Source organism: Gracilinanus agilis, chromosome 3 (assembly GCF_016433145.1).
Source record: "Gracilinanus agilis isolate LMUSP501 chromosome 3, AgileGrace, whole genome shotgun sequence".
Lineage (NCBI taxonomy): Eukaryota > Metazoa > Chordata > Mammalia > Didelphimorphia > Didelphidae > Gracilinanus > Gracilinanus agilis.
In genome coordinates, this window is record NC_058132.1 from 1,835,762 (window position 1) to 1,862,433 (window position 26,672).

The following is a 26,672-nucleotide window of genomic DNA, read 5'->3' on the forward strand; positions in this document are numbered from 1 at the left end:
ATAATTTTGAAATGTAGGAAATAAATGTTCCCTGGGCCTCTCTAGGGAGGCTTTGATCACTGGCCTGGGGTCAGAATGACCTGAGTTCAAATCTGATTTCAGGCACTTCCTAGGCTCTGAGCAAGTCACTTAAACTCTATCTACCTCAGTTTCTCCAACTATAAAATGAGAATAATAACATCTGCTTCGTCCAATCCCTTTCTTATAAAGCCATTTTTGCCACACCTCCTGGGACTCTGGCTGGACAGACTTAATCCCAGGCCAGGTCCAAGCCTTGCTTTTCCGTTGCCCTGAGTTTCAGGAGGGCTTAAGCCAGCCCCTTCCTAGCAGCCAGGTAGCCAGGAGGCGGGGCTGACACAAACCAAAAATGGGTTTTCAAATAGAATAAGGGGGTACAATTTCTATAAAATTTGCACAGTAAGAAGCTCTCTATACAGTGCCTGGCACATAGGAGGCATCTATTAATATTTATTGCCTTCCTCTCCCTTCCCTTTTGCTTCTTGCCCCTGATACAATAAACAAGCGATGGCTCACCGGGTACCAGAGCGCTTTCTCAAAACTGCCAAGTCCCAAGTAATCTACAGGAAAGAGTCCCACTGTCCAGGCCAGTGCGGGGGCTAGAGATGCTCGGCTGACCGCGGTGCGATTAGACATGGGAGTTTCCTTTGGGAAGTCCCGGTGTTGGTCCTGTAAAGGACGTTGCTTGTGGACATGTGAGTTTGGCCCAGCCCGTAGTTAACAATAATGGGCAGCAAGTCTTCGGGGAGCCCCTGGGCTCAGTGGAAAAAGAAAGCCAGCACGGGGATGGAGGTAGCTTCCAAGAGGAGAGGGGGGCCAGGCGGCACGCGGCCCTGGGGCCCTTCTTGGAAAGGGAGCTTCTGGGAGGAAGGGACGCCAGGGCCGGAAGAATCTTCCATCAGAAGGATGAGGTTGGCAGACGTGGGGGATCTCCGAAGTAGACTGCTGGGATATGGGGGAGAGTCAGGAGGGAGGCCCAGGGAGGAATGATTTGGCCCAGCCTGTAGCCCGGAGTCCAGGAGGTTCCTAAGAAGAGGATGTGGGAAGAAGGCAGTCACTTACTTCACGCTTGGAGCCTGTAACGGGTCCCTGGAGTGGTCCGTTTTGCTTTTCTTCAGCAGGAGAGAGGCCAGTTCCCAGAAGGCACCCCTGAGGGCTCCTGTGCCCAGGCCAGAGGCTCCAGGGCGGCAGCGCTGCTCTGACCGTGAAGCCTGGGCCCCCACTAGGACTTGGTCCTTTGGCGGGGCATCATGATGAAGGGGCTGCTCGCTGGGAAGCTCAGCGTCATCAGGAGGAGCACGTGTTCTGCCCAGGCGCTGGATTCGGCCCGGTGCACTCTATAGAGCAGGTAGCTGCCGCTGACGCAGTAAGCGGAGATAAAGGTGCCCACCAGCAGCAGGATGGTTCTTGTGGCCTTGAGCTCCGGAGATGGCCGTGCGCGGAGGCTGCTGCCGTGAATGTGTCGGGTCCTCCGCTGGTGTCTGTAGAGCAGAAGCACGAGGTAGCTGCTGGCAAAGGCCATGCACGCCACAAAGGAGACGTCTCGGAAGGAGGGCAGGACGGCGAGCTCTGAAAACACGACCTCCCAGAAGCAATACCCGAGATCCACGCCCCGAGGGAGGCTGCTGTTGCCGCTCCGAGGGCCGGTGATGTACAGCGGCACGTAAAGGTCTAGGAGCAGGGAGGCTAGCCAGCACTGGACACAGGAGCGCCCAACGCACTTTGGGCTTCTGCTTTGGAAAGGGGCCAACCTCGAGCTGTGGGGACTGACGGCGAGTGCCTGGAAGGCACTCAGGATGCCGGTGAGACAGATGGAAGTGCCCCGGCTGACTCTTTGGAGGTAAAATACAAATTTACAGCCCACGTTTCCAAGGAAGTGCTCCAGCCGGAAAGAGAACATTGCTTCTGGGATTCCTTTGGAGAGCAGCAGGACGGCATTGGTCAAAGCTAGCTGGGCCAGAATGGCATCGGTGGGACTCAGCTTGGGGCTGGTGAGCTTCCTGGAGCAGTAAAAGGAGAGGTAGAAGGCATTCCCTAGGACCCCCGCTGCCATCTGACAAAAGGAGAGAACCCTCAGGATGGGGAATTGTAGAAGCATTTCCTTGGAGTTGTGGGGAGAGCTGGAGCCCGAGCCGGAGGAACCTTGAGAGAAGAGGGGAGGAAAAGGAATAAGCATTTATTAACTACCTCCTACCGCCAGGCACTGGCCTGAGTCCTGTAAAGATATTACCTCAGCGGGGCCTTACCAGAACACTGCGAGAGGCATGTTATGGGGATCCATATTTTAGAGGGGAGGAAACTGAGGCACAAAACGTTTGCCCAAAGTCTAAGTAGATGAGTCTGGATTTTACGCCATCTCTAGTGTGGGCAAAGGGGAGTTGGTGCCCCAGTCTTCAGAGTCCTCTAAGTGAGGCCACAAAATACCGGCACACAAGCCGGGAATGCAGAGGACCCTTCTTTGGATCCCTGCAATCCTGAACACAATCGCTGGCAAACAGGCAGCTTCTCTCTTCCTCTCTCACATTCACAGACGCCCTACATTGTGCGTGTGTGCGAGCAGGATGATCCTCGGTGCAATGGATGGGTTGTGGAAGGGCCAACCTGACTGGCTTAAAATGGGAGAAAGGAATTCAAGGAGGGCGTATATTGCCATCTTATTTATTACCTTATATGGAGGAGCCATCACAGGAAGTGCCAGGCTACATCAAAAGCCCAAATGAAGGCTGTTGGAAGAAATACCAGCTGGCAGATGGTGGGAACCTAAAGAGCCCCCCAGCGCCTGGCCCAGCAACGGCTGACAGAACACCAGGGCTTGTTCCTCTCCTATCCTGCATGGCTGAGCATCTGCCTGAGACTCAGCCCCCCCCCCCCCCAAAGACGGGGACTCCCCACTGCTCCAGTAGCTCACCTTCCCCAGAGACATCCAATGAGATTAGTCCAAGGGACCTTGTTCCTTCCCCAAACCTGTAAGACCTTCTATCTCGCCATCTCCTGGCGTCGGGCTCCTCCCCCAGCTGCCTCTTCCCCCCTCCCCCGCCCAGGACCCTTTCCCTAATCCTCTTATCCCTCCTAAAGAACCTCGTCGTACCACCCTCCTTCCGTCTCATTTGTCTCCCGAGCTGAACCCTCATCAGTCACACCGAGGGCAGCGATGCCAGAGAGGCAGACGATGCCGCTGGCGTGGCAGAAAGTGAAGAAGGAGCAGGAAGTCTCGGTGAGGGTGGTGGAGGAGGAGAGAGGCTCAAAGCTGCCTCGAAGCTTAACCGAAGAGGGACTTTGGCTGGTCCCAACACTTCTGGGCACCCAGAGGGAGAAGCAATGGAAGCGACGCCGCGTTTTAGTCTTGGGCTCGACAGCCAGGAAACGAAAGGATGCCAGCTCCTGGGAAGACCGGCGATGGAAAATCTGGACGGCATCCCAGAAAGCAGGCTATCGCCGCGCCAGCAGAGGTGGGCAGAGGGAAAGCTGCGGTCTTTCCAGAGAGCTGGCCTCTAAGGAGTGCGGAGCCCTCCAGAATCGACGCTTTCCCAGTGGGCGGCTGCTGGACGCTCTCTGAAAGTCCCCTGGACAGCGCGGAGATGGAGCCATCCGGGCATAAAGAAAGGAACTGGAGCTCCTCCAGATCCCGGATGGAAGCTTTGACGCGGAGCTCAGCTGTACTTGGTTCATAGCAGAGATTTGGGCAGCATCCTTTTGCCAGGTGACAGATGTCTGCCAAGACTTGTGGCCAACCCGTTACCCAGCCCGCCTCCGTTTAGCTGAGGTAATCATTGGCCAGTGGTCACAAGGGCCACGGACCGGCTGCTCCTTTGCAGCCTTTAGAGGCAAATCCAATACTCCTGCCCCGTGATCTAGAGGGGCGTCATGAGAACTCTCAGGGCACTGTCCGGGCCATGAGGAGGTATTAGCTTAGCCATTTAAAAAACCAATTGGGGGGCAGCTGGGTAGCTCAGTGAATTGAGAGCCAGGCCTAGAGACGGGAGGTCCTAGGTTCAAACCGGCCTCAGCCACTTCCCAGCTGTGTGACCCTGGGCAAGTCACTTGACCCCCATTGCCCACCCTTACCACTCTTCCACCTATGAGACAATATACCGAAGTACAAGGGTTTAAAAAAAATTAAAAAAAAAACACAATTCAGAAGGAATGAGTCACATTTATAACCATAGTTCTACTCCCAGGGGAACACAGGAACTTGCACTAGAGAGCTCAGGGAGAAACACGAATGCTTTCACCTTGGTAGTATAAATATGAAAAATGATAAAGGCTTGTATAAATATATAAATTAGTATTTTAATTAAAGCCATGCTGATAGATAAAATCATTAGACCACGCGCTTGTAAGCATTCAAAACTGCCGCCTCCATTACTGTCTCCTGTTTCCTGGCCAAGAGCCTACTCGAAAAGAGCCCACTCCCTCCTAACCCGGGAGATTTAAGCTCTTCCCTGCATCAAGACATCGGCCTCCCCAAGCCCCAAGACCGGAAACGGAAACCAGTTGGATCACGGGAAATGTAGTTTTGATACATTTCCTTTGTCCATAGAAATATATACACTTTTAGATGGCATTCCCCAAATTTCACTTTTACAGTAGGAAATAGCCACGAGCGGCCCTACCTTCACACCACTCACTCTCTCCTCAGCCTATTGCAAGATGGTCTCCATCTTCCTAAATCCAAATAATCGGTCTTAAAGCTGGCCAAGCTCAATCCTCACCCAACCCAAAGACTTTCCATTCCAATCGAGAAACATAAAATAGACGCTGAAACGAAGGTTCTGTTTTTTCAAAGACCAACATGAAAATTGAAGACGGGGCAGAGCTGACGATGCTTCTAGCATTCAAGGCATGTTTATTGCTTGATTCCAGATCGCTGAGTCCTTGTGAGCAGAGTGTTGGGAGGAGTAAAGAACACAAGAAACTGGGTTCTGTGATAAATGCTTAAGATGACAGAAGAGGGATTCTTAAAGCTGTCCCAGGTCCAAGGGGAAGTTCCAAGAATGAATTATGGAAATAATGACTGGCTGTAGCGGGGAGTCAGAGCATCCACAGTAGAGAAAAGGCAGCCTATTTAATGCTTCCTTTTGAAGTTCCTTCTCTCTCGCTCAAGGTGAAATATCTTCCTTTTGGTAAGCATTAACAGGACATGAAGCCTGAGGTAAGCAAGTACTTGAGGAGGAGGTTGTATGGGTGGACCAGAAAAAGAAGAAGCTTTGAATGTGAGAAGGAAGGAGGAGAAGGAAAGTAGGACGGGCACTTAAAGAGCTTTGAAATTGTAAGGAGGTCTGGGGCTGAATACATTGAGGGGAAAATGAAGAAGGAAATAGAAGGAAAATGGCCCCAAGCTGAAGGAGAAGAGGTCGTTATGTTGAAGATAAAGAATTGGAGAGAAGGACCTAATGTGGAGGATTCCAGAAAAGAAGAGCAGAAGAAATAGAAAAATGGAAACGGGAGAACCTGAGAAGTAAAGTAGGGAGAACTAGAGTAAAGATGGCAATAGAGAATGTCGAGTCAAAACATTCCAAGAAATGAACATTAGTAAAAGATTTGATTTCAAGTATCAAATTTGGCTTCAAATAAATTCACACATGATTGGCTGTTGGGCAACGATCAAGATAAATCAGATGGAATTGGTCTGGAGGCTCAGCACCAGAATTATAAGCATTTATCAGTGAAGCGAGTGATAGAGAAAGCTAGATTTCAGGCTAATAGATCTGATACTTCATTTTGCTGGATGACAGGGATCCGTGCTGGTGCCTGGACAACTCAGAGAGTCAAAACCCCAGCCTGATAGGTACCAGTGTGAAAATCAAAAATGGAGAGAGTGATTCTACTTCCCGCAGGGGTTTAAAAACCCTCTTGGCTCCACCTTCATGGCCATATTCCACTGGCTCTGCCACATTGTCACTTGGGCCACTCGCCCTTATGGGGAACCTGGGAATCCTGCCTTCCAACATGCTAAGTGACTTTGTGACTCTTAGGTTCCTACTGTCATGGTGTGCTGCATCCAGGCTCTCTGAATAATTACTTCACACAGCATTAAGGATGGAGGCAAGTGTGATTTAACAGATCCTAGCAGGACATGGCAGTGTGAGTACTATGGTTAGAAATGACTCCAGAAACGCATCTTTAGACCAAAGACATCAAATCATCAAAAGGTACATGGAAGGGGCAGCTGGGTAGCTCAGTGGATGGAGAGCCAGGCCTAGAGATAGGAGATAGGAGGTCCTCGGTTCAAACCCGGCCTCAGCCACTTCCCAGCTGTGTGACCCTGGGCAAGTCACTTGACCCCCATTGCCCATCCTTACCAATCTTCCACCTATGAAACAATACACAGAAGTACAAGGGTTTAAAAAAAAAAAAGGTACATGGAAGAGTACTGTGTGTTAAGAAAAAATATGCCTCTGAGGAAACCCAGAAATGAAAGGAACACGAGGGGAAAGAAAACAGGTAAAGCCAATTATATTATAATATATATCTGATTCAGGAAAGAGAAAGAGGAAATAGACAATGAGTATTTTGGGGAAAAGGGAGAAAATTGACTTGATGACATCACATAACAGTATCTTTTCTTCCCCCAGTATTTGTCTCAAGGAAATACTGTAACTATACTTGGAGAACCGGAAAGACAGAGCTCTAGAGGATAGAAGCTTGTAGAAAGTAGTGTGGGCTGGCATTTAAAAACGTTATTGAGATAATAACTTGTTGGGAACCTCATATGTCCTAAAAGAGAATGTGTGTGTGTGTGTGTGTGTGTGTGTGTGTGTGTGTGTGTGTGTGTGTGTACTTCATCTGTAATCCCTGAGGTTTTCCTTTCTATGAAGAATCCGTGAAGAAGACAGGAAGGAGGTGAGGAGAAACCTTGTTCTTATTGGAATTATTTTAATTTACATGTTATAAAGAAGCTTTGTTAAGGGAATTCCAGGGAAAACCTTTGAAAAAAAAGAAAAGTTGAAGTGCTGATTCTGATTAAAGAACAAAACAAATTCAAGACTGTTCTTGAGGAATATTTAGAAGTCAAAGAATTTCATTAGTATCTGGAGATGAATTTTTAGAATAAATCTGAGTATATTGAAATAAGGATCCTTCCTAGATGGATGGGAGATGATAACCACCCACCTAGGTAACTCTCTAGGCCAGTAAAGCACAAAACCCTTCGGCTATAGAAAAACAAGTTTATTTGATGGTTGGAGTAAGGTAAACTGGTAGGCAAGATCCTAACACTATTAAAATCTAAGCTCTAGCCAACCTCTATGCACCCTGCAAGAGGATGGCCTTCTTGTCTTCTCTGGGCCCTGCCTACAGCTCCCTGCTCTTAACTAATACCCAAAAAGCTACCTGACTATACCTATCCTGATTTATATGGATTAACAAAAAAGGAAACAGAGGAAGGAAGGACTCACAGGTGTATTTGAGCCCTTACCTAAAACCTGGGGTTGACATCACTAGATAACCCAATGTCCCAGTTGACAACCCTTGGATTACCTTGGCCAATTGGATTTCTGCAGGTAGATCACAGGCAGATGGTCTCTGTACCTCAGGGAAAAGGCAGTCCCCTCCACGGCGAACTCTCGACCAAGGAATCCTAATGTCTCCATGAGATTTACGACAACCAAGGGAAGTTTGCCAGAGCAAAACCTCCTTCCAGCTCAAACTGTCAGTTAATGCCAGTAAATTCCCACAATCCTTCTCTCCTTTTCAGAATCCTCTTCCAGGGCTTATATCCAAATTCTTCTCTTTAAGCAAATCCATGAAATATACTCTATCCCTTACCTACATTCCTACAATGTAGACAAAAGAAAAGCAGTCATCTACTGCTTTATTGAGGGCTTAAGGTGACTCATGTTAGGGCATTTGATCAGAGCCAAAATACTGCATATAATGACATGTTATTTTGCTTTGTTGTGGTTTTTCAACCATGTCTGACTCTTTTTTTTAACTCTTATCTTCCATCTTGGAATCAATACTGTGCATTGGTTCCAAGGCAGAAGAGTTGTAAGGTCTAGGCAATGTTAAGTTAGTGTTAAGTAGGAGTGCTTTGAGTTCTTGATTTGTTTAGCTAAAAATAGACAAGAGGAGAGTTCATCCTGTCTTCACAATATCTAGGAGGTTTGATTGTCTATGAGTTTGATATGAGGTAAATGAATAATAGGGAAGTCCCAGAAACTATTATTAGCTTGGTACATTAAGAGATACTTGCATATATATATATATGTATATATATATATATATTTAAAGAAATATATATATGGACTGTTATGTAGTTATGTGCACAAGATTCAAGACCAGTGATGGGCAAACTTTTCAAAGAGGGGGCCAAAGGAAAGGAAATGCTCCTCTGTCAGTCTGTTTCTAAGGCGACTCTTTTGAAGTTTCATTGTACTGTATCCTACTCACTGTATTCATCAGATTAGGAATAATGTCGTGCAGCGGGAGAGAACATTTCAGGTCCCCCCTATCTGGCCTGTGGGCCATAGTTTGCCCATCACTGTTCTAGACAGACAGGACACTACTAAGTTGAAAAGGATCTAGAAGAGGGTGATCAGGATAGCATAGCAATAAAACTCTTCAGTCAAGAGAGAGTAAGGCACAGAGTTCTGGGTATGATCCATTTATTAGCAAGGCTAGCAATTTCCAAAAGGGATTCAAGACTTTTCATAGACAAATTGAGGAGTTTAAAGGGGGGCATTTTTATATTCCATAAAGAGGAATCAAAAGATATAGAATCTTGAGTAACATGTTTTAATTGATTTCAAGAATCACCAAATTGATAAGAAAAGCATCTTCCTTCCAGGGCTATTATGAAGCTCCAGTGAGAAAAGAGGGGGAAGGGAATAAGTATTTATAATTTTAATTTATAACTTGTAATAATATAATATAATACTATAGTAAAGATTATAATTTATGACTTATAATGATAAGTAAAGTGCTTACTACATGGCAGGGTCTCTATTAAACATATTACTTGATCCTCACAACAACCCTGGGAGATATTGTTATTAAGTGTTATTATTTCCCCCCATTTTGCAGTTGAGAAAAAGGAGATAAACAGAGGGGAAATGAGTTCTCAGGATCCCGTTGATGTGGGCTGAAGTGTCTCCCAAAGCCTGACAAGGAGGTGTCCACAATCAAAAGAACAGAGGAATAATAAGTAGCCACCTTTCAGATAAGACACGGGAGTTCCTTAGATTCGCAAGTATGAGAGACCTCCTCCCATCGATCTTTAGACGTGACTTAGGTCCTCGGCTGGGGTCTCTGGACACCGAGCACAGGCGGTTCAGTTTTCCATTCACACAGGACTGGGTTCAACCAATGCTCAATTTCTACCCTCACCACCCTTCTCAGAGTCTGCACAGAAGAGAGCAAGAGTTGACCCAAGGTTACCCCCTCAGTGGGTAGAGTGGATAAAGCCATCGAGATCCAAGTGGATCCTGGGTAAAGGGACACACGGGGCAACCAGTGCCATGCCAACGACCCCTTCTTTAGCAACTGAGCAAGGTCGGACGTGTCCCCGGGAATCCCTACCCATCTCTTCTCAGTGTGAAATTTAAATTACTATCCAACAACTCCAAGTATTCTATTTTATAGGATGTATTAGTAAGCACATAAAGCAGAAGAATAAAAAGGCGAAAGTAAGAGCCTGAGTAACGAAGAAACTTCCCAGCCGCAGGGCGGGGAGGCAGAGGGAGCAGAGCTGCACAAACTGATATAGAGCCCGCGACGTGAGAAGGAACCCGGCAAGCTGGGATTTAGGGTCCTGGGGAGAAAAGTCTAATTATACGGCGCGCTCTCCTGCCTCTTACCTTTGACTCTCCTGCACTTTCTCCTCTCTGTCTCCCTCTCTCCCTTCTCTTCCGGACCTCCTCATCTTGCCTTAATTACTTCCTTACCATCCTGGCTACTCTGTTCCCAGATTCTCTCATACTAGAGCCGGTTTCCTTGCCATGGAGTCCCTTGGACCCAACCAAGAGGAAGCCCGTCCGTGTTGCCAGGGAGAGTCTGATCCAGCCGAAAACGCCCAGACTCAGGGAGCGGGACTGGGAAGGAGCGTCTCCTCCGTTCCCGGGATCCGCGCTGCCCCGGCGTGCAGGACCTTGGAGAGTTCTTCAGGGAGCGGAGCTGGAGTCCCTGCCTATAGTTTGTGCCCGACCCTGTGCTTAAACTCTGTCCACCAGGAAGGAGGCAGATCAATAGCCAAGGAGAGACCTTGCTAAAGCTAAAATCAAACATCTCTGGCTTCACGTCTGCCCTCAGACACTTGCTCACAGCGTGACCCTGTGCAAGTCGTTTGCCCTCTGCTTGCCTCTGTTTCCTTATTTGTAAAACGGAGGTCATAGTAGCACCTCTCTGCCAGGATTGTTACGGGTATCAAATAAGTCATTTATTCGGTGCTTTTCAAATCAAAAGTTGCTACGTAAATGCTATCATTTTATTATTGTTATCATCCTTGTTGTTAACAGCTGCCGCTGCCCTGAGAGCTCAAAGGCCAAGGGAGGTGGGGAGACCCTGAACGAGTCAACGCTACCCAAATGGGCATCTACCATCGAGGATCTACGCTTTGGTCCGGCCACTCATCCCTGACATGTCAGGTCCATTTTCCCGCTGCTGATCCTGCCTTCCCGGAGATTCTGTCATGCCTTCTTGGAGAACCCGACTTGGAATTCCTTTTCCAGCAAGTGAAGGAAAAGCAATCAGGCCCAGCGGGTTTTTCCTAGTGATCTGGATATTCACACTGGTTTTCACATGGCCATCTGAGGGGCTCCCCAGGGATCCCCCCCAGAAAAGCGGCTCTCAGTGCAGGAACCCCTTACTGAAAAGGGGAAGGAAGCTCCTCTTTCCCGGAGGAGGAGCCCCTCGTTGATAAGTCTGACCCATGTCCAGTTCGCAGGATGCCTGTCCAGGGCACCATCCTGCACTGCTGAGCAGGAGGCAGCCCAGGGCCGAGGCGAACACTTACCTAGCTGCCTGGCGACCCTGGGGAGGGGGGGCTCCATTCATCCTAACTACAGGGGACAGCCTGGGGTGCAGTTATAGAGGCTGGCTGGCTAGCTGAGCTCATCTCCCTCTTGGAGCTGTGATTATCGCGTCACCTGCAGGATTAGTGGCAGCTTCTGCTCAGGGAATCCCCCCCTTCCCCTCCCCCCCATGTCCCTAAGCAGGAGGAAACGTGGGCCCTGAAGCCAATCCCCATCGGCAATTAGGAGAAAGGAGTGATTAGTCTGTAGCGGCCACAGCTGAGAGAGCAGCTTCGTTCTGTTCCCTGAAGGGAAGGCCTGAGGGAGAGCCCGACAAGAGCAAGTTGTAAGCATGAAGGGCAGCCAAGGAGGATCTCTTTGACTGCCTTTCCCAGTGGTCCGTCCTAGACTCCAAGCCTTTGGTGATGGCTCCAAACCGGAGCGCGGGAGGGTGAGAGTCACTTTAGTCACCCCTACACCATGCCAGGGCTTGTTTTCTCATGTTGGGGTCTTTCACAGCTAGGGTTTAGGACTTCACTTCTAAATGCGTATTGTGGGAAGTCCTTAGTGCGAGATGAGCTAAGGAAGCCCTGGGGCCAGAGCAACGCTGTCTCTTTTCAATGGAAAACTTCGACCAGGAAAGCTGGGTTGATTGTGCCGTTGCCTAGGTTTGGGTCCACTCCCCACACTAGAGGGCAATACCTTGTGTTGTGAGCCTTGGCTACTCTGGACTGGAGTGATTGTGAAAAGTCTGGACGATATTCATCAGTATTTCCTACTTCGGAGATGGCCTTGTTTAGGGGATCTGCAGGCCCTCGTCTCGTTCCACTTCTTGACTAGCTACCAGGGGCTGCTTAGGAACTCACAGCGAGGCCTTCCCTCCATCATCGGAAAATCTCATCAACCTGCCAAGACTGAAACTGCCTCAGTGCCTACAGTCAGTGGCCAGTGGCCCTCTGATTGGGGCAGGACCGGACCCCGGACCCAGGGCCTCCGCTTCAGGAGGGGGCTTCCACACCATCTTCTTCCTATTTCACATCAGCTACCTTGGTTTGGGACTGCTTTGAAACTCTGCAGTCCTGAGCTGTCTCCCCCCATTAGCTTCTGATTTCCTCATGGTGAGAGGCTGTCTTTGTTTTCATTTATTTGTATAGCCACAACACTGAGCACAATGGCTGGCGCATAGGAGGCTCTTAATAACTGTTTATTGATCGATTTCCCTCCCTTTAGTCCTACATGTTCCATGTATGCATGTGCGTTCAGGTAGCTGCATGTGATGAAGCATAATTTTATTTAAAAAAAATTTTCTAAACCCTCACCTTCCGTCTTAGAGTCAATACTGTGTATCGGCTCCTAGGTGGAAGAGCGGTAAGGGTGGGCAATGGAGGTCAAGTGACTTGCCCAGGGTCACACAGCTGGGAAGTGGCTGAGGCCAGATTTGAACCCAGGACCTCCATTCTCTAGGCCTGACTCTCAATCCACTGAGCTACCCAGCTGCCCCTCTGCTTTCTTTTTGATGGTGACTGTCAGATTGCCACATCTTCTCGTTTCTTTTTCACTTGGGAAAAATTGCTTTCTGGATCCTGTAGTTTCAGTGAAATCCTTTAGCTGAATCAGTAGCTTGGAAGTCACTCCTTCATTTAGCTCCCTCTTAACAAGAACTGGTGTTAGAGCTGGCTGAGCATTTGCCCTTTAAGACATTTCTTGGCGTGGAATTCACAAACTCAAGGATTTTTCTCAATAGATCAATGTATCCCAGGTAAATATTAGTTTCAGGGCTATGACTCTCTATAGAGAGATCCTTTCAGGTCAGTCCAGCTCCAAAGTCTCCTATTAGCTTGGGACAGTCAGGTCAGATTTTTGCCCTTAGGGAGTATTGTTCCTTGTGTTCATAGCCTGAATAAGTTATTGTTTCCTCTGAGATAGGATCTGGGCTTTGGTTTACCTCATGAAGAGCCTTTTCTCAAAAAATTTTTCCCCTAAATTCTTTTTTCAAACATAATGAATGCCTCGCCACATTCTGGTCAGGTCCATAGAATAATTTTCATGTACTCGTACATTCTAAGTAGATGACTCCAGGGTTTTCCTTCAGTTATAAGCACCAAATGCTGAAAAGTAGAAATTTAAGACATCACACCACATCACTATCAGAGGTCTGACAGTCTTGAAGCCCATCTGCTGTATGTCCAGCCTAGTCTTCTACAGAGCTTTCAACAGGGAAAATTTGGAGCTTCCCAGGCAATTTTTTCTGAGGCTGGGCTTATCTTTGCAATCCGAGTAATCTGTACAGTTTGAGATTTTGCTCAAGGAGAGACTTCCCTGTGCATTTCAAGACAACCATCCGCCCTTTGAAGTAAATGAAGTAAGTCTGTCTGCCATGTTGGAATCTTTGAATCTTTCCAAAATTATGCTTTGTGCATTATTTGAATTGTGCAAGCCTGCTTTCCAAGGCCATGCCCCTGCCTCCATGCTATTCTGCAATTCCCTACTTTTCTCACTCTGATCTTCATTATGTTTAGAAGATGGTTACCATTAAATACATGGTTTATTCCATGTATCAATAGCATCTTACCAATATCTACCTCCATAATGGAACACTGTTTTTCATATGCCGTTATCATATCCTCCCCATCTTGCTCTGTAGTTTCCGTATGTGCCTCTCTGCCAAAGAATTAGATTGATTCCAACAACACAAATGAGAAACAGGAATAACAAAGTCAAGCAAAGCTAGCAGTAGATTATGACTAGTAGAAATAGTAACTGTCCTATATGAGTCTTTTAATAAAAGGCCCTTAAAATATAATGCTTTGAACAGGAAAGCAGCGTGTCCTATGTAAAAGGCAACCTTATTGAACATCAAAAGCCATGTTTAATCTTTGTAGCACAATATTTAAACTCATCAAAAAAGAAAAACATATGTACCAGATGACATTCCCAATGTACCCACTTCATTACAATGATTAGCTTGCTCTAAGCCCAGGGAAGCAATAAAGTGGTTTCTTGTGGGAAGCCAATAAGAGAATAGATAAAAATCAGAGACTCCTCTTTTGTCCTCTATTGTGATCTTTGTGATTTCTTGTTGAAAAGTATTGTGGCCTTATTGAAAAGCTTTAAGTTCCTGGCAAACCAACATTTAAGAGGTTAACATTCTTCCCCTTTAGTCAGAAATGTAGCCAAGGCCAAAACCTGACAAAAGTGTTCTCAGCCTTGGCTTGGTGATAACAAATAGAGCTGAAAGTCCAGCGTGGTTCTTATCTTCACCTTGAAGCTTCTAAGCCTGTTGTATTGTCTATGTTAAAAATGCAGCTCTGTGTAGTTGTGGGAAACTATTCTTGTGCTTTTGAGTGAAAGGGAGTTTGAATTTCTTATATAATAAACTTATGACTCAATGGCACTTTGGAAAAGCAGCTATGAGTTAAGAGTCAAGAATGCCTCCCGTGTCCATTATTTCCTTATCTTTTTTTTTTAATAATTTTTTATTTTTAGAAAAAATTTCCCTGGTTACATAAGTCATGTTTTTACTTTACTCTTCATCCCCTTCAACCCCCCCATCCCCTGGCTCACCCCCTCCCCCCGCCATAGTTAATTCACATTTCCACTGGTGTGGTCAGTCAAGACTTATTTATACATTATTGATAGTTACATGGGTGTGGTCTTTTCAGGTCTACATCCCCAATCATGTTCTCATCAACCCAAGTGTCCACGCAGTTGTTTTTCTTCTGTGTTTCTACTCCTGAAGTTCTTCCTCTGAATGTGGATAGTGGTCCTTTCCATAAGTCCCTCCGAATTGTCTTGAGTCATTGCATTGCTGCTAGTACAGATGTCCATTACATTCGATTTTACCATAATATATCAGTCTCTGTGTACAGTGTTCTTCTGGCTCTGCTCCTTTCACTCTGCATCAATTCTTGGATAATTTCCTTATCAACTAAGCTGTCCTTATCAGATTATTGGAGATGATAGATCTCCACAGTTTCTGATATTCATTTGCTTTGCTTTGCTTCAGTTTCAGGGAGTTTATTTTAGGTGAAAATTTCTGAACTCAGTCACAATCAACATCAGCCTCCACCTCAGAAATATTCCTATCACCTCAATGGAGGTTGGGTTCTCTGGGTTCTCTTACTCATAAGTTCTAGTTCCTCTCTGGTCTCTGTGTTTTAGACAGTGTCAATGAACTGGAAACCTTTGGATAACAAAAGAATAGGCTACATTATAGTTTCTGGAGAGAGATGAGCAAAAGGATGGGAAGATGGAGAAGGAGATGACATTCTTGGGATTCCCCTCCATCCAGGTCCTCCTTTGCGGGATGCCCATAGAACCAAGGGCTCTATTTGGCTCTGCCTTCTGTGGCATTGCCCAGGCCTCCTTCACCCCCGTGTTTGCGTCAACTTCTAGAATCTAGACACTCAAAGGCTCATTCCTTGGATGACGATTCTCAAATTCTCAGATTGCTTTTTTGTTTTCATAAAGAAGTTGACCAGAGGGTAAGACAGTCTCTCTCAAAATGGCTCTGATTGAGTCACAGTATTATTCAGGCCTTTTTAATAATGAAGTCTGGCTATTTAATTCAATGGAAATGTTTTTGAATGTATTCAAGACCCTCAAGATAAAAGAGGTTATATTGATATATATGTCTGGATGAGCTGCCCAAATATTTAAATATTAGCAGAGTTATCTCTTTAAACTAATTCCACTCCAAGAGATACTTCTGTCTTGACTTTGTTGATGACTAGCCCTTAACTTAGATCGACAGGCCTGATCCCTTCTACCAAACAAAAGCATCATTTAAAATATTAAATAATGAATACATCTATTTATGCAAATATGAATATTTTTGTAAAATTGGACTGTGAAGAGTCCAGCCTCCAAGGAAACATGTATGCCAAGCCTAATAAACCTTGAGATAATGTAGTGCAGAGAGAGGGGGTCATGACAGTTTTTTCAAGCTTTGGCTGAGTTCTGAAATCAGTTAGGAGTTTAGAATCTTGAAGGAGAGTTTCAGTTGGTTTGGGGATCTCGTGGAGAGAGAGTCAGACCAGCTGAGCTGCTTCTATTCCTATCTGAAGAATTGAAAATGTAGTCCAGCTTTGGAATATTTATTTAAGAATTATTAGTTTAGATAAACCCTTTGTATCTCCATACCCTACCTCATTTCCTACCTTCCTTCCCTTACCTTAAATGTCTGTGGAGTCAATAAGGAGAGTAAATCAGAGAGTAGTTCTAGTCTGTGAGGGGTTTAACTATAATTTGGCAATATTTTATCTAGAGAGGTTAGTTAGTCATCATCTTAGATTTCAAGATCACCTTAAGAGCTGAGTTAAGGCAGGACCTTGCTCAAACCTCATCTCTGCCTCCCTCCCCCACCTGAGGTTTCTTTAAATAACTGTTAGGGCTTCCTCAATCCACTTTTCCTGACAAATCAACCTGAGAAGACAATAAACCCTTTTGTGATTTAACAGACTTATTAGTATAATTTGTCAGTTAGTTATTAAGAGAGAGGAGAAGAGGGAAAGAACCAACATACTCTGGGCTTGAAGGGAAGCCGGTATCCATCCTGAAGGAAGGTGTAACTTCAAACAAGTCCCTTCCTGTGAAATTAACTAAAGCTTGTAATTAATTTCAATTCAGTCTATTTCCCTCAGTATGTCTTTAAGTCTGAGTCCTGGTCTGTAAGCCCTGCTGTCTTTGCCTGGTTAGATTAATTCTTCCTCTCCCTGGAGATCTTTGTTCCCTTCAGTGCTGTACCCCCTGACTTCAGCCTCATATTATATCCTGAATCTCCCCATTCCATCCTACCTGTAACCCATATTATTTACCTAACAAGTCCCTGACAACCTCCCTTCAAAATCCCTTTTGCCACACACCTTTCCCAAAATTCTCCCCATTACAATAAGGTCTTCATCCCAGCCCCAGATTCATTCTTTATGGCACAAAGTTCCTGGGTTCTTGCCTCTCATTTCTCACTACTTCTTAGGCAATTTAGAAAAGAGCCTTCTACCATTAGTCCTCCTGGATGAGAAGGCAGTATTATACTGGTTTTAGCCTACTAATTTTCTAAAAAAATGTATATAACCTTGAGCCCCAAAGGATTCTGGGACTTTAACTAGAATTCCAGTGGCCGGAAATGATAGATAAGAGGGAATAACCTTTTTAAATGGATGAAAGGTAGGAAAAAGGGAAAAGTCGTCTATTCCCTAAAGGGGAAATTTTCCACATTAAAGAACTCATTTGACAAAAATCTGTGTATTTTCCTCTGTCCCATTACTGAAGAAGCAAATGCCTCTTTTACGAGTGCAAACATTTGACTCAGAATTCTCTCCACCAATTTAAAGTCAAAGCTTACTCCACAAATTTAGAATCATGCAAAGGGTCCCAGTATTGTTAGGCCTTCCAGTTACACAACATCTCACAGGCAGGAATGGGGAAAGCTAGTCTAGAAAGCCCATGGGTAATATCTGGGCAGAGAAAGAAGGAATCTGTTCCCATGTATGTATGTGTGTATGGAACCGTGTGGTTGGGAAGATGCAGATGCCCATGTGCGGATAAGGGCATGGTATGTACTCAGTAGATTCTGAAGGCACATAATTTACATCACTCTTCTCCCAGGTAGATCATGAGCTTCTTTGTGTTGATCATGTAAGATTTTTGTTCTTTCTTCTCTTTTTTCAGGATGTCTCCAGTTGCTCCAAGAGCATGCCTCCCTCCAACACGGTCCTGGGGATGATTTTCTTTTCTCAAGCTGGAGTCGGGGTGCTGGGCAACTCCTTCTTCCCTGGCTTTTATGTCTTCTCTTTGTTCAGCAGCCACAGGTTGAGGTCAGTGGACCTCATTCTGGTCCAGCTTACAATGACTAATACCATAGTGCTTCTCTCCAAGGGATGCCCACTAGCATTCTTCTATGTGGGGAAAAGATATTTCCTGGGATTCATAGGCTGTAAAATAGTCTTACCTCCAAAGAGTCAGCCAGGGTCTTTCCATCTGTACCATGGCTATCCTTAGTGCCTTCCAGGCTGTCACTATTAGTGCCAGCAACTCTAGGATGGACAAACACAAAGTCAGAGCTGTGAAGCTCATCAACCCTTCGTGTCTCCTCTGCTGGGTATTCAACATGATCATAGATGTAAACGTGCTCACACATATATCAAGTTCAAGGAGTAGAACAGCAGCCACACGGGTGGATTTGCTGTCTTATATTGCTCCTGGGAGCAGGTGCTGAAGGAGGCCACCATCCTGCCCTCCCTGTGGGACATCCTTTGTGTCAGGGGCATGGTGTGGGCCAGCAGCTACATGGTGGTCCTGCTGTGCAGACACCACCAGAGATTCCAGCGCCTCCGCAGCATGAGCCTCTCCCTGAGGACGTCTCCTGAGATGGAGGCCACCCACACCATTGTGCTGCTGGTGGGCATCTTTGTTTGTGCTTACTGCCTCGGCTGCAGCTTTGTCCTCTATAAAGTGTACGTCATTCACTCCGGTGATCATTGTGAGTACATTCAGCTCACTGTGCTTCCCAGCCATCAGCCCCTTCTTGCTCATTCGCAGGGACACACAGATCTTCAAGTCCTGCTGTGCTCCCTGGCAGAGATCAAGTCTCTATTCTCAGAATATTTGTCAGGATCTCCAAGTCAATTCATCTTCGCTGGATAAAATTCCTTAGTGAAGATATCTGAGACCAGCCCCAATCCTAACAGAGTGAATCAAAGTAGAGCTGGATCTATGGCTGTGGGAGATGTCAGCCTTTTCCAACCCAAGGATACAGGACAGACAGACTTGAAGAAGGGCTTGAGACCCTTAGGGATACAGGCTCCCAGAGGCTTATAGTTGGAAATGGAAATCGTTCTGTGTAAGACCTTGCCATCATGACTTCAAACTCTCTTTAGCATCAATGGATGTTGCGCCTCTTCCAACACTCCACGTACCACCGAAATCCCAATTCTTCACATGAAATCTATTTGTGATCTCCGTGCTTTTGCACTGACTTTCCCCTGTGCTAAGGAAAGTCTCCTTTCTTCCTTATCCTGTCTTGTGTGTCTCCTTAGCTCTCCCTCACAGACTCTCTTCCTTTAAGATACAACTTGGGCACTTTGTCTTTGTGAAACTTTAATCAATCTATTCACTTGCTCAGGCCCTCCTCGTTCATATGGATTTACTTGCTACCTTGGGTTTAATTGCTTCTAATGTCTTTATTTTGGATTTACATCACATGAATTTATAGAGATCTTTCCTGTGTCTCCATTACAACATAAGGTCATCGAGGGCAAAGAAAATGTTGTAACTTGTAATCCTAACCTGTAACCCAGAGCCTGGTCGATTCTGCTTCCATCTGACCTCAGAGTGCACTGCTTCTCTCTCTAGAAGTGGATGGCATTCTTCCTCATGACTCCTTTGGAGTTATGGTGGATCATTGTATGGATCGGAATGTTGTTCAATGAGTCTTCAGTTATGTGTGACTCTTCATGACCCCACATTGGGATTTCTTGGCAAAGATCCTGGAGAAGTTTGACATTTCTTCCTCCAGTTCATTTTATAAGTGAAGAAATTAGCTGTTATTTCGTTTTCTTTTTTTCTTTTTTAATTTTTAGCTCATCTTTTTGTGGTGGCAAAGAATTGGAAATTGAGGGGATGTCCATCAGTTGGGGGATGGCTGAACAAATTGAGATACATGTTGGTAATGGAATACTTTGGGGCTATAAGAAGTGATAAGCAAGACGATTTCAGGGGAAGCTGGAAAGACCTGTAGGAACTGATGCAGAGCAAAATAAGCAGAACTGAGAGAACATTGATCAACTGTGAAAACTTGGCTACTCTCGACAATGCAGTGATCTGGGACAATCCTGAAAGATTGTCAGGGAATGCTACCCACCATCAGTGAAAGAACTGTTGGAATCATCTTTCACATCAGTGTATACTTTTATTTTCATTTTTGGTTTTGTATGAATGTGCCTCTTACAACTGTGACCAATGTGGAAGTGTGTTTTGCATGACAATAAAAAGAAAAACATTTTATTTTAATAACAAATTTCCATATGCGATTTCTTTTTTTTGTTTTTAAACCCTTACCTTCCATCTTGGAGCCAATACTGTGTATTGGCTCATAGGTGGAAGAGTGGTAAGGGTAGGCAATGGGGGTCTAGTGACTTGCCCAGGGTCACACAACTGGGAAGTGTCTGAGGCCGGATTTGAACCTAGGACCTCCCATCTCTAGGCCTGACTCTCCATCCACTGAGCTACCCAGCTGCCCCCTCCATATGAGATTTCTGAAGCTCTACAATCCAAATTGTCCCCCTCCTTTCTGGTCTCCCCACTCTTAGAGCTGGCAAGCAATTCGATCTGGGTTATACATGTATTGTCACACAAAACATATTTCCATATTATTCCTTTTTGTAACTGAATAATTTTATAAAACCCCAACCCCAAAACCTATCCCTAAATAAACAAGTGACATATCCTATGCTTCCATCTGCACTTCTACTCCAACAGGTGTCTCTCTGGAGGTAGATAGCATTCTTTGTCATAAGTGCCTCAGAATCGTCCCAGATCTTTGTATTGTTGAGAGTAGCCAACTCTTCACAGATAATCATTGTCTAATATTACTGTTCCTGGGGACAGTGTTCTCTCAGTTCTGCTTATTTCTCTGCATCAGTTCCCACGGATCTGTCCAGCTTTCTCAGTAATGCTGAGAGTAGTCAAGTCTACCACCTTTGAGTGTTCCACAATATTGCTATCACTGTGCACAATGTTCTTCTGGTTCTGCTTATTTCACTCTGCACTCCTTCATGTTGGTCTTTCCAGCTCTTTCTGAAATCGTACTTCTCATCATTCCTCACAGCACCCCAGTATTCCATCACCATCATGTACCATAATTTCTTCAGCCATTCCCCAATGGAGGGACATCCCTTTAATTTCCAATTCTTTACCAGCACAAAAAGAGCAGTGTTACAAATAAAAATTGACCTGGAGGGGGCAGCTGGGTAGCTCAGTGGAGTGAGAGTCAGGCCTAGAGACAGGAGGTCCTGGGTTCAAATCTGGCCTCAGACACTTCCCAGCTGTGTGACCCTGGGCAAGTCACTTGACCCCCATTGCCCACCCTTACCACTCTTCCACCTATGAGACAATACACTGAAGTATAAGGGTTTAAAAAAAATTTTGACCTGGAGGCTCAATCATCTGATTTATAAGCACCTAATAGTAAAGACAGAGAATGAAGAGAAAGTTAGAGAGTAAAAATTCTCCATTTGGCTGGCTAAGGCTGTGCCACCAGGCTGCAGCACAGAGAGGAAACACCCACCCTGTGGCAGATATGGAAGCTAAGAAAGTGCCTTGGCTTCCTCCCCATCTCAGGATAAAAATCTGGTCCTTGGCTTCTGGCTTTTAAATATCATGCTGGCTGCCCTTCCACAGTGTCCATTATGCTGTCTCTGGCATGCTGACACTAGGAGACACCAGGAGACGCCAGCATCAGGTCATTAGATATGATGTTCCTCTGTGACACTCATGTCCCACCATTAGGGTGCCATGGGATGGAGCTCTTCTATTCCACACAGAAGCTAGAAATATTTTTGTGCAAACAAAGGTCCCTCCAATTTTTTTAAAAGTCTCTTTAGGATAGAGACCTAGTAGTGTAACTGGATCAAAAGGCAGGCATTCTTTAATAGTCCTTTGGGCATAATTCCAAATTTCCCTGCACAATGGTTAGATCAGTAAACCACTCCACCAGCAATGCATTAGTATCCTAATGTTGCCACATCCCCTCCAGCATTTATGATTTTCCTTTATTATAATATCAGCCAATCTGCTAATTGTGAGGTAGTACCTCAGAGTTGTTTTAATCTGCATTTCTCTAATCAAGAGGGCATTTTTTCATATGATTATTGTTGGCTTTGATTTCTTCATCTGAAAACTGCTTGTTTATATCATTTCACCATTTGTCAATTGGCGAATGACTTGGATTCTTATAAATTTGACTTAGTTCTCTATATATTGAGAAATTAGACCTTTATCATGGAAATTTGTTATACAATTCCCCCTGCCCCCTTCCCCAGTTTCTGGATTCCCATCTAATCTTAGTTGCATTGGTTTTATTTATACAGAAAAATTTTAATATAATAAAAATTATGCATTTTACATCTTGTAATGTTCTCTATCTCTTGTTTGGTCATAAATTCTTCCCATCTCCATAGATTTGACAAGTAAATTATTCTATTTTCCCCTAATTTAATTATAATATTACTTTTAATGTTTAACTCCTATACCCATTTTGATCGTATCCTGGTATAGGGAGTGAGATGTTGATCTAAACCCAATTTTTGCCAGACTGTTTTCCAATTTTCCCAGCAGTTTTTGTTACATAGTGTTATAGCAACCTCTGGGAAGAAGATGGAGACCAACTTGAGTGACAACCAACAGTCAGAGAATTTAGACCTTACCCAGATGGCATGAGCCAGGAGCAAAAGACAGTTGCTGTCACCACTATAAAAATCCAGGGGCTGAGCCTCTCAGGGTCCCAGGTGGTAGGTGGGTAGGCCTGTAGACCTTCAACACTAGAACCTGTAGCCTATTGCCTCAAATATCGTTTCACCTGTTGCTGAATACGACTGAGAGATGTACAGCTAACATCTATCATTGAGAAGAATCACAAACCCTCTCTTCACCTGGTCAAGGCCACAGCTAGGCCTGATCAGGATCTGACAGGGAGAGAAACCTCTCTAGTCAGCTGCCAACTTGATTAGTGATTGATTAGCCAACTCTAGAACCCATAGTTTAACATAGCCATCCCCAACACCACTTTCCTTATCCTGGATCCTACCCCTTTGAGTTTATTAGTATTAAAGCCTTGAACTAAGTTAAGTGAAGACTGGTGTCTTTCTACAGAGCAATTTAATATCTACATCTAAAGGGGAAAAGGAAATACTTGTTTAAAGAGCAGTCAATAGTGTTATCCGACCTTATTACCAATTAATTTCATTATAAGCCCTCATCCATTAACCCACTCCCAAGCCAAGTAACCAGAGGAGCTGTGTGGACTAATATATAGCTTTTTACTCAATCACTTTGGCTTGGGCACTGTAGGTGGGGTCTGGTGCTCAGCTGAGACAAATATTTATAAGCTCTGGTGGTTACCAGCACACCTTGGTGGCCATTCAGGCATCCCATTCCTCACTCAGCTTAGATCCATATACCATCTAAGGATCTTGGGCCATCTCCTTATCAGGCCCAAATACAGTAGCACCATACTGCCAATAACAATAGTGAGTTTTTATCCCAAATGTTGAGATCTTTGGGTTTAATCAAATACTAGATTACTGAGATCATTTACCCCTAATCTATACCATTGATATACCCTTCTATTTCTTGGCCAATATCAGATTGTTTTAATGATCACTGTTTTATAATACAGTTTAAGATCTGGTACTGGAGGCCACCATCTTTCTCTGAGGGATCTAGCCCTTGAAGGATCCAAGGTGGGGGCCCTTGGCAGTAGAACAGCATCAGCAATTTGAGAAAGGAGATGAGAGACAGTTTAATGTTGCCTGCAGTCAGGCATTGCAGAAAACTGCTCCTCTTTGGCTCAGAGTGGTTTTGTTTTTATACTCTTATTGGATACATATATGGTTGGCATGGAATTTCATTTTCAACATACATCTTTTCTTGGAGATAATGAAATAAGTCATACATTAACTATTACTAAATTACAAAGTCGTTTGATTGACATTCCATAATTATCCTACATTCTTTGATTCTAACAAAAGATGCAGAGCTTTGCAGAAAATGTTTGTGCTGTCATCACTGGGGTAACTGAGTTAGAAATTCTTCACTCATCCGTGAGGTACAAAGCATGTAGTCAAGCTAAAAATAATTGCTCATTACACCAACCAATTAAGCTAAGAAAACTCTAATCAATTACATAATTAATCAATAGTCATTCGTTACACTACCCAATTTCAATTACACAATTAGCTAGACTTCAAAAGAATATAATCAACATAGTTTTGTTACTAACAACTTTTCATTTTTCCATATTTTTCAAAGATTTGTTTGACATGTTTCCTAGGTTGTGGGGTTAACAAAATAGTCTGGTGGGGTGGGACATACCAGCCTTTTCATGGAAGGCAATTCTCCATTTTTTTATCCATTGTCCTCCTATGTTAACATATCGAATCAGGGAAGCTTGTCCTCCCTGGCCTGCTATTATGCAAGCTCCTGTACATGGGGATAGAAAGTCTAAGTACAGTTTTGTTGGGGGTTTATACTTAGGAGTGTCCCCTATAAGACCCCTTATCCAGATTGGTGCATAGGTGTCTTTAGTAGGTTGGGAAAATATTTGTTTCAACCCTACAGGCATTTGATTCTTATTTATGCCATTTGCATGACTAGGAAAAGACTTTAACATTAGATCATTATCTGTGTTATATTGAATCTCTGGGAGCTTGAAGTTCATTCAATGATTGACAGATAAGTCAGTTGGATAGAATGTTCCCAGGGAGGCATGTGAAAGGCAGGAGGGGGCAGTTGAGAACCCTGACAGAAGTTCTGGGTCTTTGACCTGTCCTGAGGCTAGAGATCAGTGGATCCTGGTCTTGGAGTGAGAGGGTGCAAACATCTCTCTGCAAGCTCTTCCTGTACTTGATATACCATTATCAACCTGTACTTGACCACCACCTTGGTGTCTACTGCCCCTAGATATTAGGAGTTTCATCATCTAGTTATCTAGGTTTCCCAGGGCCCGGGAGGGATCTGGGACTTGGGCAGGAGACGAAGAAGAGGGTGGAAAGGGTGGATATATCTCAAATGTTAAGGTTAAAATCTACAGAAGAAGAAACTGAAGATTTCCCAGCAGTTTACCTACTCTGGTTTAGTCCTGGCCAGGCTGAACCAGAGGGAAGCTAACATTATTTCTTCACTTGCCAGCAGTTGGGAGTTTCGTTAGTAATAATTAAAGTAGGGTCTCCTAAACCTCAGTCCTTTACCCTTATCCTTCTTATTAATATATAAAGTTTAAAGTACCTTCTTAAATCAGTTTCAAAGCTTGTTTTGGGAAGGGATACAACGCAGTCAGAATATCGTTGTTATCCTAGCTGAAGAGCCCAAATCAGTATATCAATTAACCCCAGGTGGGTCCTAAAGGGATAAACCTCTTTGACCTGAAGGATCCTGCCTGGGCAACTGTTATAAAGGAGAAGTGTCATCTTGTCCTCTCTGTACATCATTTCTACCACCTCAAATAGATACAAGTGACCTCCCTTAATGATAACATCTGCTAAGTGACTTTAGGGGAATTTCTGTATTATTACACATAAGGTGGGATTTTCCTGGGAATCTATAAAGGCTTTTGGTAACAGCCTCTAGCTGTTCTTCTGCATTTCCCTGGGGCTGAGTAGGGATATTGAACATAAAAATTCCAATAATGTGAAGTGTTAGTAAGAGAGGAGTCACACAGGGGACTCTGACTGGGTGTTTCCATCCTCCCTGGACACCACTTTGCAGTCCCAGGTTTGTACCAGTCACCATGTCAGACAGCATGGATTTGATGGCTCCCAGTACTGCACCTTTTTTTCCATTAATTCCCTTGATATTCTTGGTCTTTTGTCTTCCAGATTAATTGTGTTCTTCTTCCTAGTTCTATAAAAGGGCTTTTTGGTAGTTTGATTGCTATGGAACTGAATACATGAATTAATTTAGGTAGGGCTGTCACTTCTATTATATTAGATTGTCCTAACCATGAGCAATTAATGTTTTTCTAATTGTTTAGATATGACTTAATTTGTGTGAAAAGTGTTTTGTAATTGTGTTCATATAATTTCTGTGTTTATCTTGGCAAATAGATTTCGAAATATTTTATATTGCCTAGAGTGATTTTAAATGGATTCTCTTTCTAACTCTTGCTGCTGAGATTTGTTGGAAATATATAGAAATGCTGATGATTTATGTGGGTTTATTCTGTATCCTACAACTTTGCTAAAGTTATTATTTCAGCTAGTTTCCTATTTGCTTTTCTAGGATTCTCTAAGTATACCATCATATCATCCACAGAGTGATTTTTAGTTTTCTCATTACCTACTTTAATTTCTTCATTTTCTTTTTCATCTCTAATTGCTACAGTTAGCATTTCTAGTACAATATTAAATAATAATGGTGATAATGCGCATCATTGCCTTACTCCTGACCTTATTTGGAAGGCTTCTAACTTATCCCCATTGCAGATGATATTTGCTGCTGGTTTTAGATACTGTATTGTTATTTTGAGGAAAGGCCCTTCTATTTATATACTTTCTAGTGTTTTAAATAAGAATGAGTATTGCATTTTGTCAAAGGCTTTTTCTGCATTTTTTGAGAAAATTATGTAATTTTTGTTTGTATGGTTATTGATATGGTCAATTATGCAGATGGTTTTCCTAATGTTAAATCAGCCTGACATTCCTGGTATGAATCCCATATGGTCAAAGTAAATATTCCTTGTGATAATTTGCTATAGTCTCTTTGCTACTATTTAATATAAAATTTATGTAAAATAATTGAATTAGCTACTGGTTAAAGTTATTGGGGTATTCCTGTATGTGGCTACTCTTGCTATTTTAGATCACAAACCTCCACTTGTATGCTTCCCATTAATAATCAGTCACATAACTTATTTACCTTATAGCAAAGACATTTACTAAATTAGTATATTATAGTTTGGGTGGAGTTGATTTCTTCAGTAAAATTTCCACT

The 26,672-nt window shown here is 44.1% G+C and overlaps 1 protein-coding gene and 1 pseudogene across 1 annotated transcript; one reads left to right on the plus strand and one right to left on the minus strand.

Moving 5' to 3' along the window:
* Positions 1-1,240: 1,240 nt before the first annotated feature.
* LOC123239281 (vomeronasal type-1 receptor 4-like) lies at positions 1,241-2,071 on the minus strand. Its single transcript, XM_044666560.1, has one exon. It carries the CDS (start codon positions 2,069-2,071, stop codon positions 1,241-1,243), a length of 831 nt encoding a protein of 276 aa, XP_044522495.1.
* A 15,589-nt stretch (positions 2,072-17,660) lies between these two features.
* The window catches only part of LOC123242874, a 60,524-nt pseudogene continuing 51,512 nt past the window's right edge, over positions 17,661-26,672 (plus strand).

Bases quoted from the DNA above. Each gene is read 5' to 3' on its own strand.
- LOC123239281 (XM_044666560.1), bottom strand. From the start codon at position 2,071: ATGGCAGCGGGGGTCCTAGGGAATGCCTTCTACCTCTCCTTTTACTGC.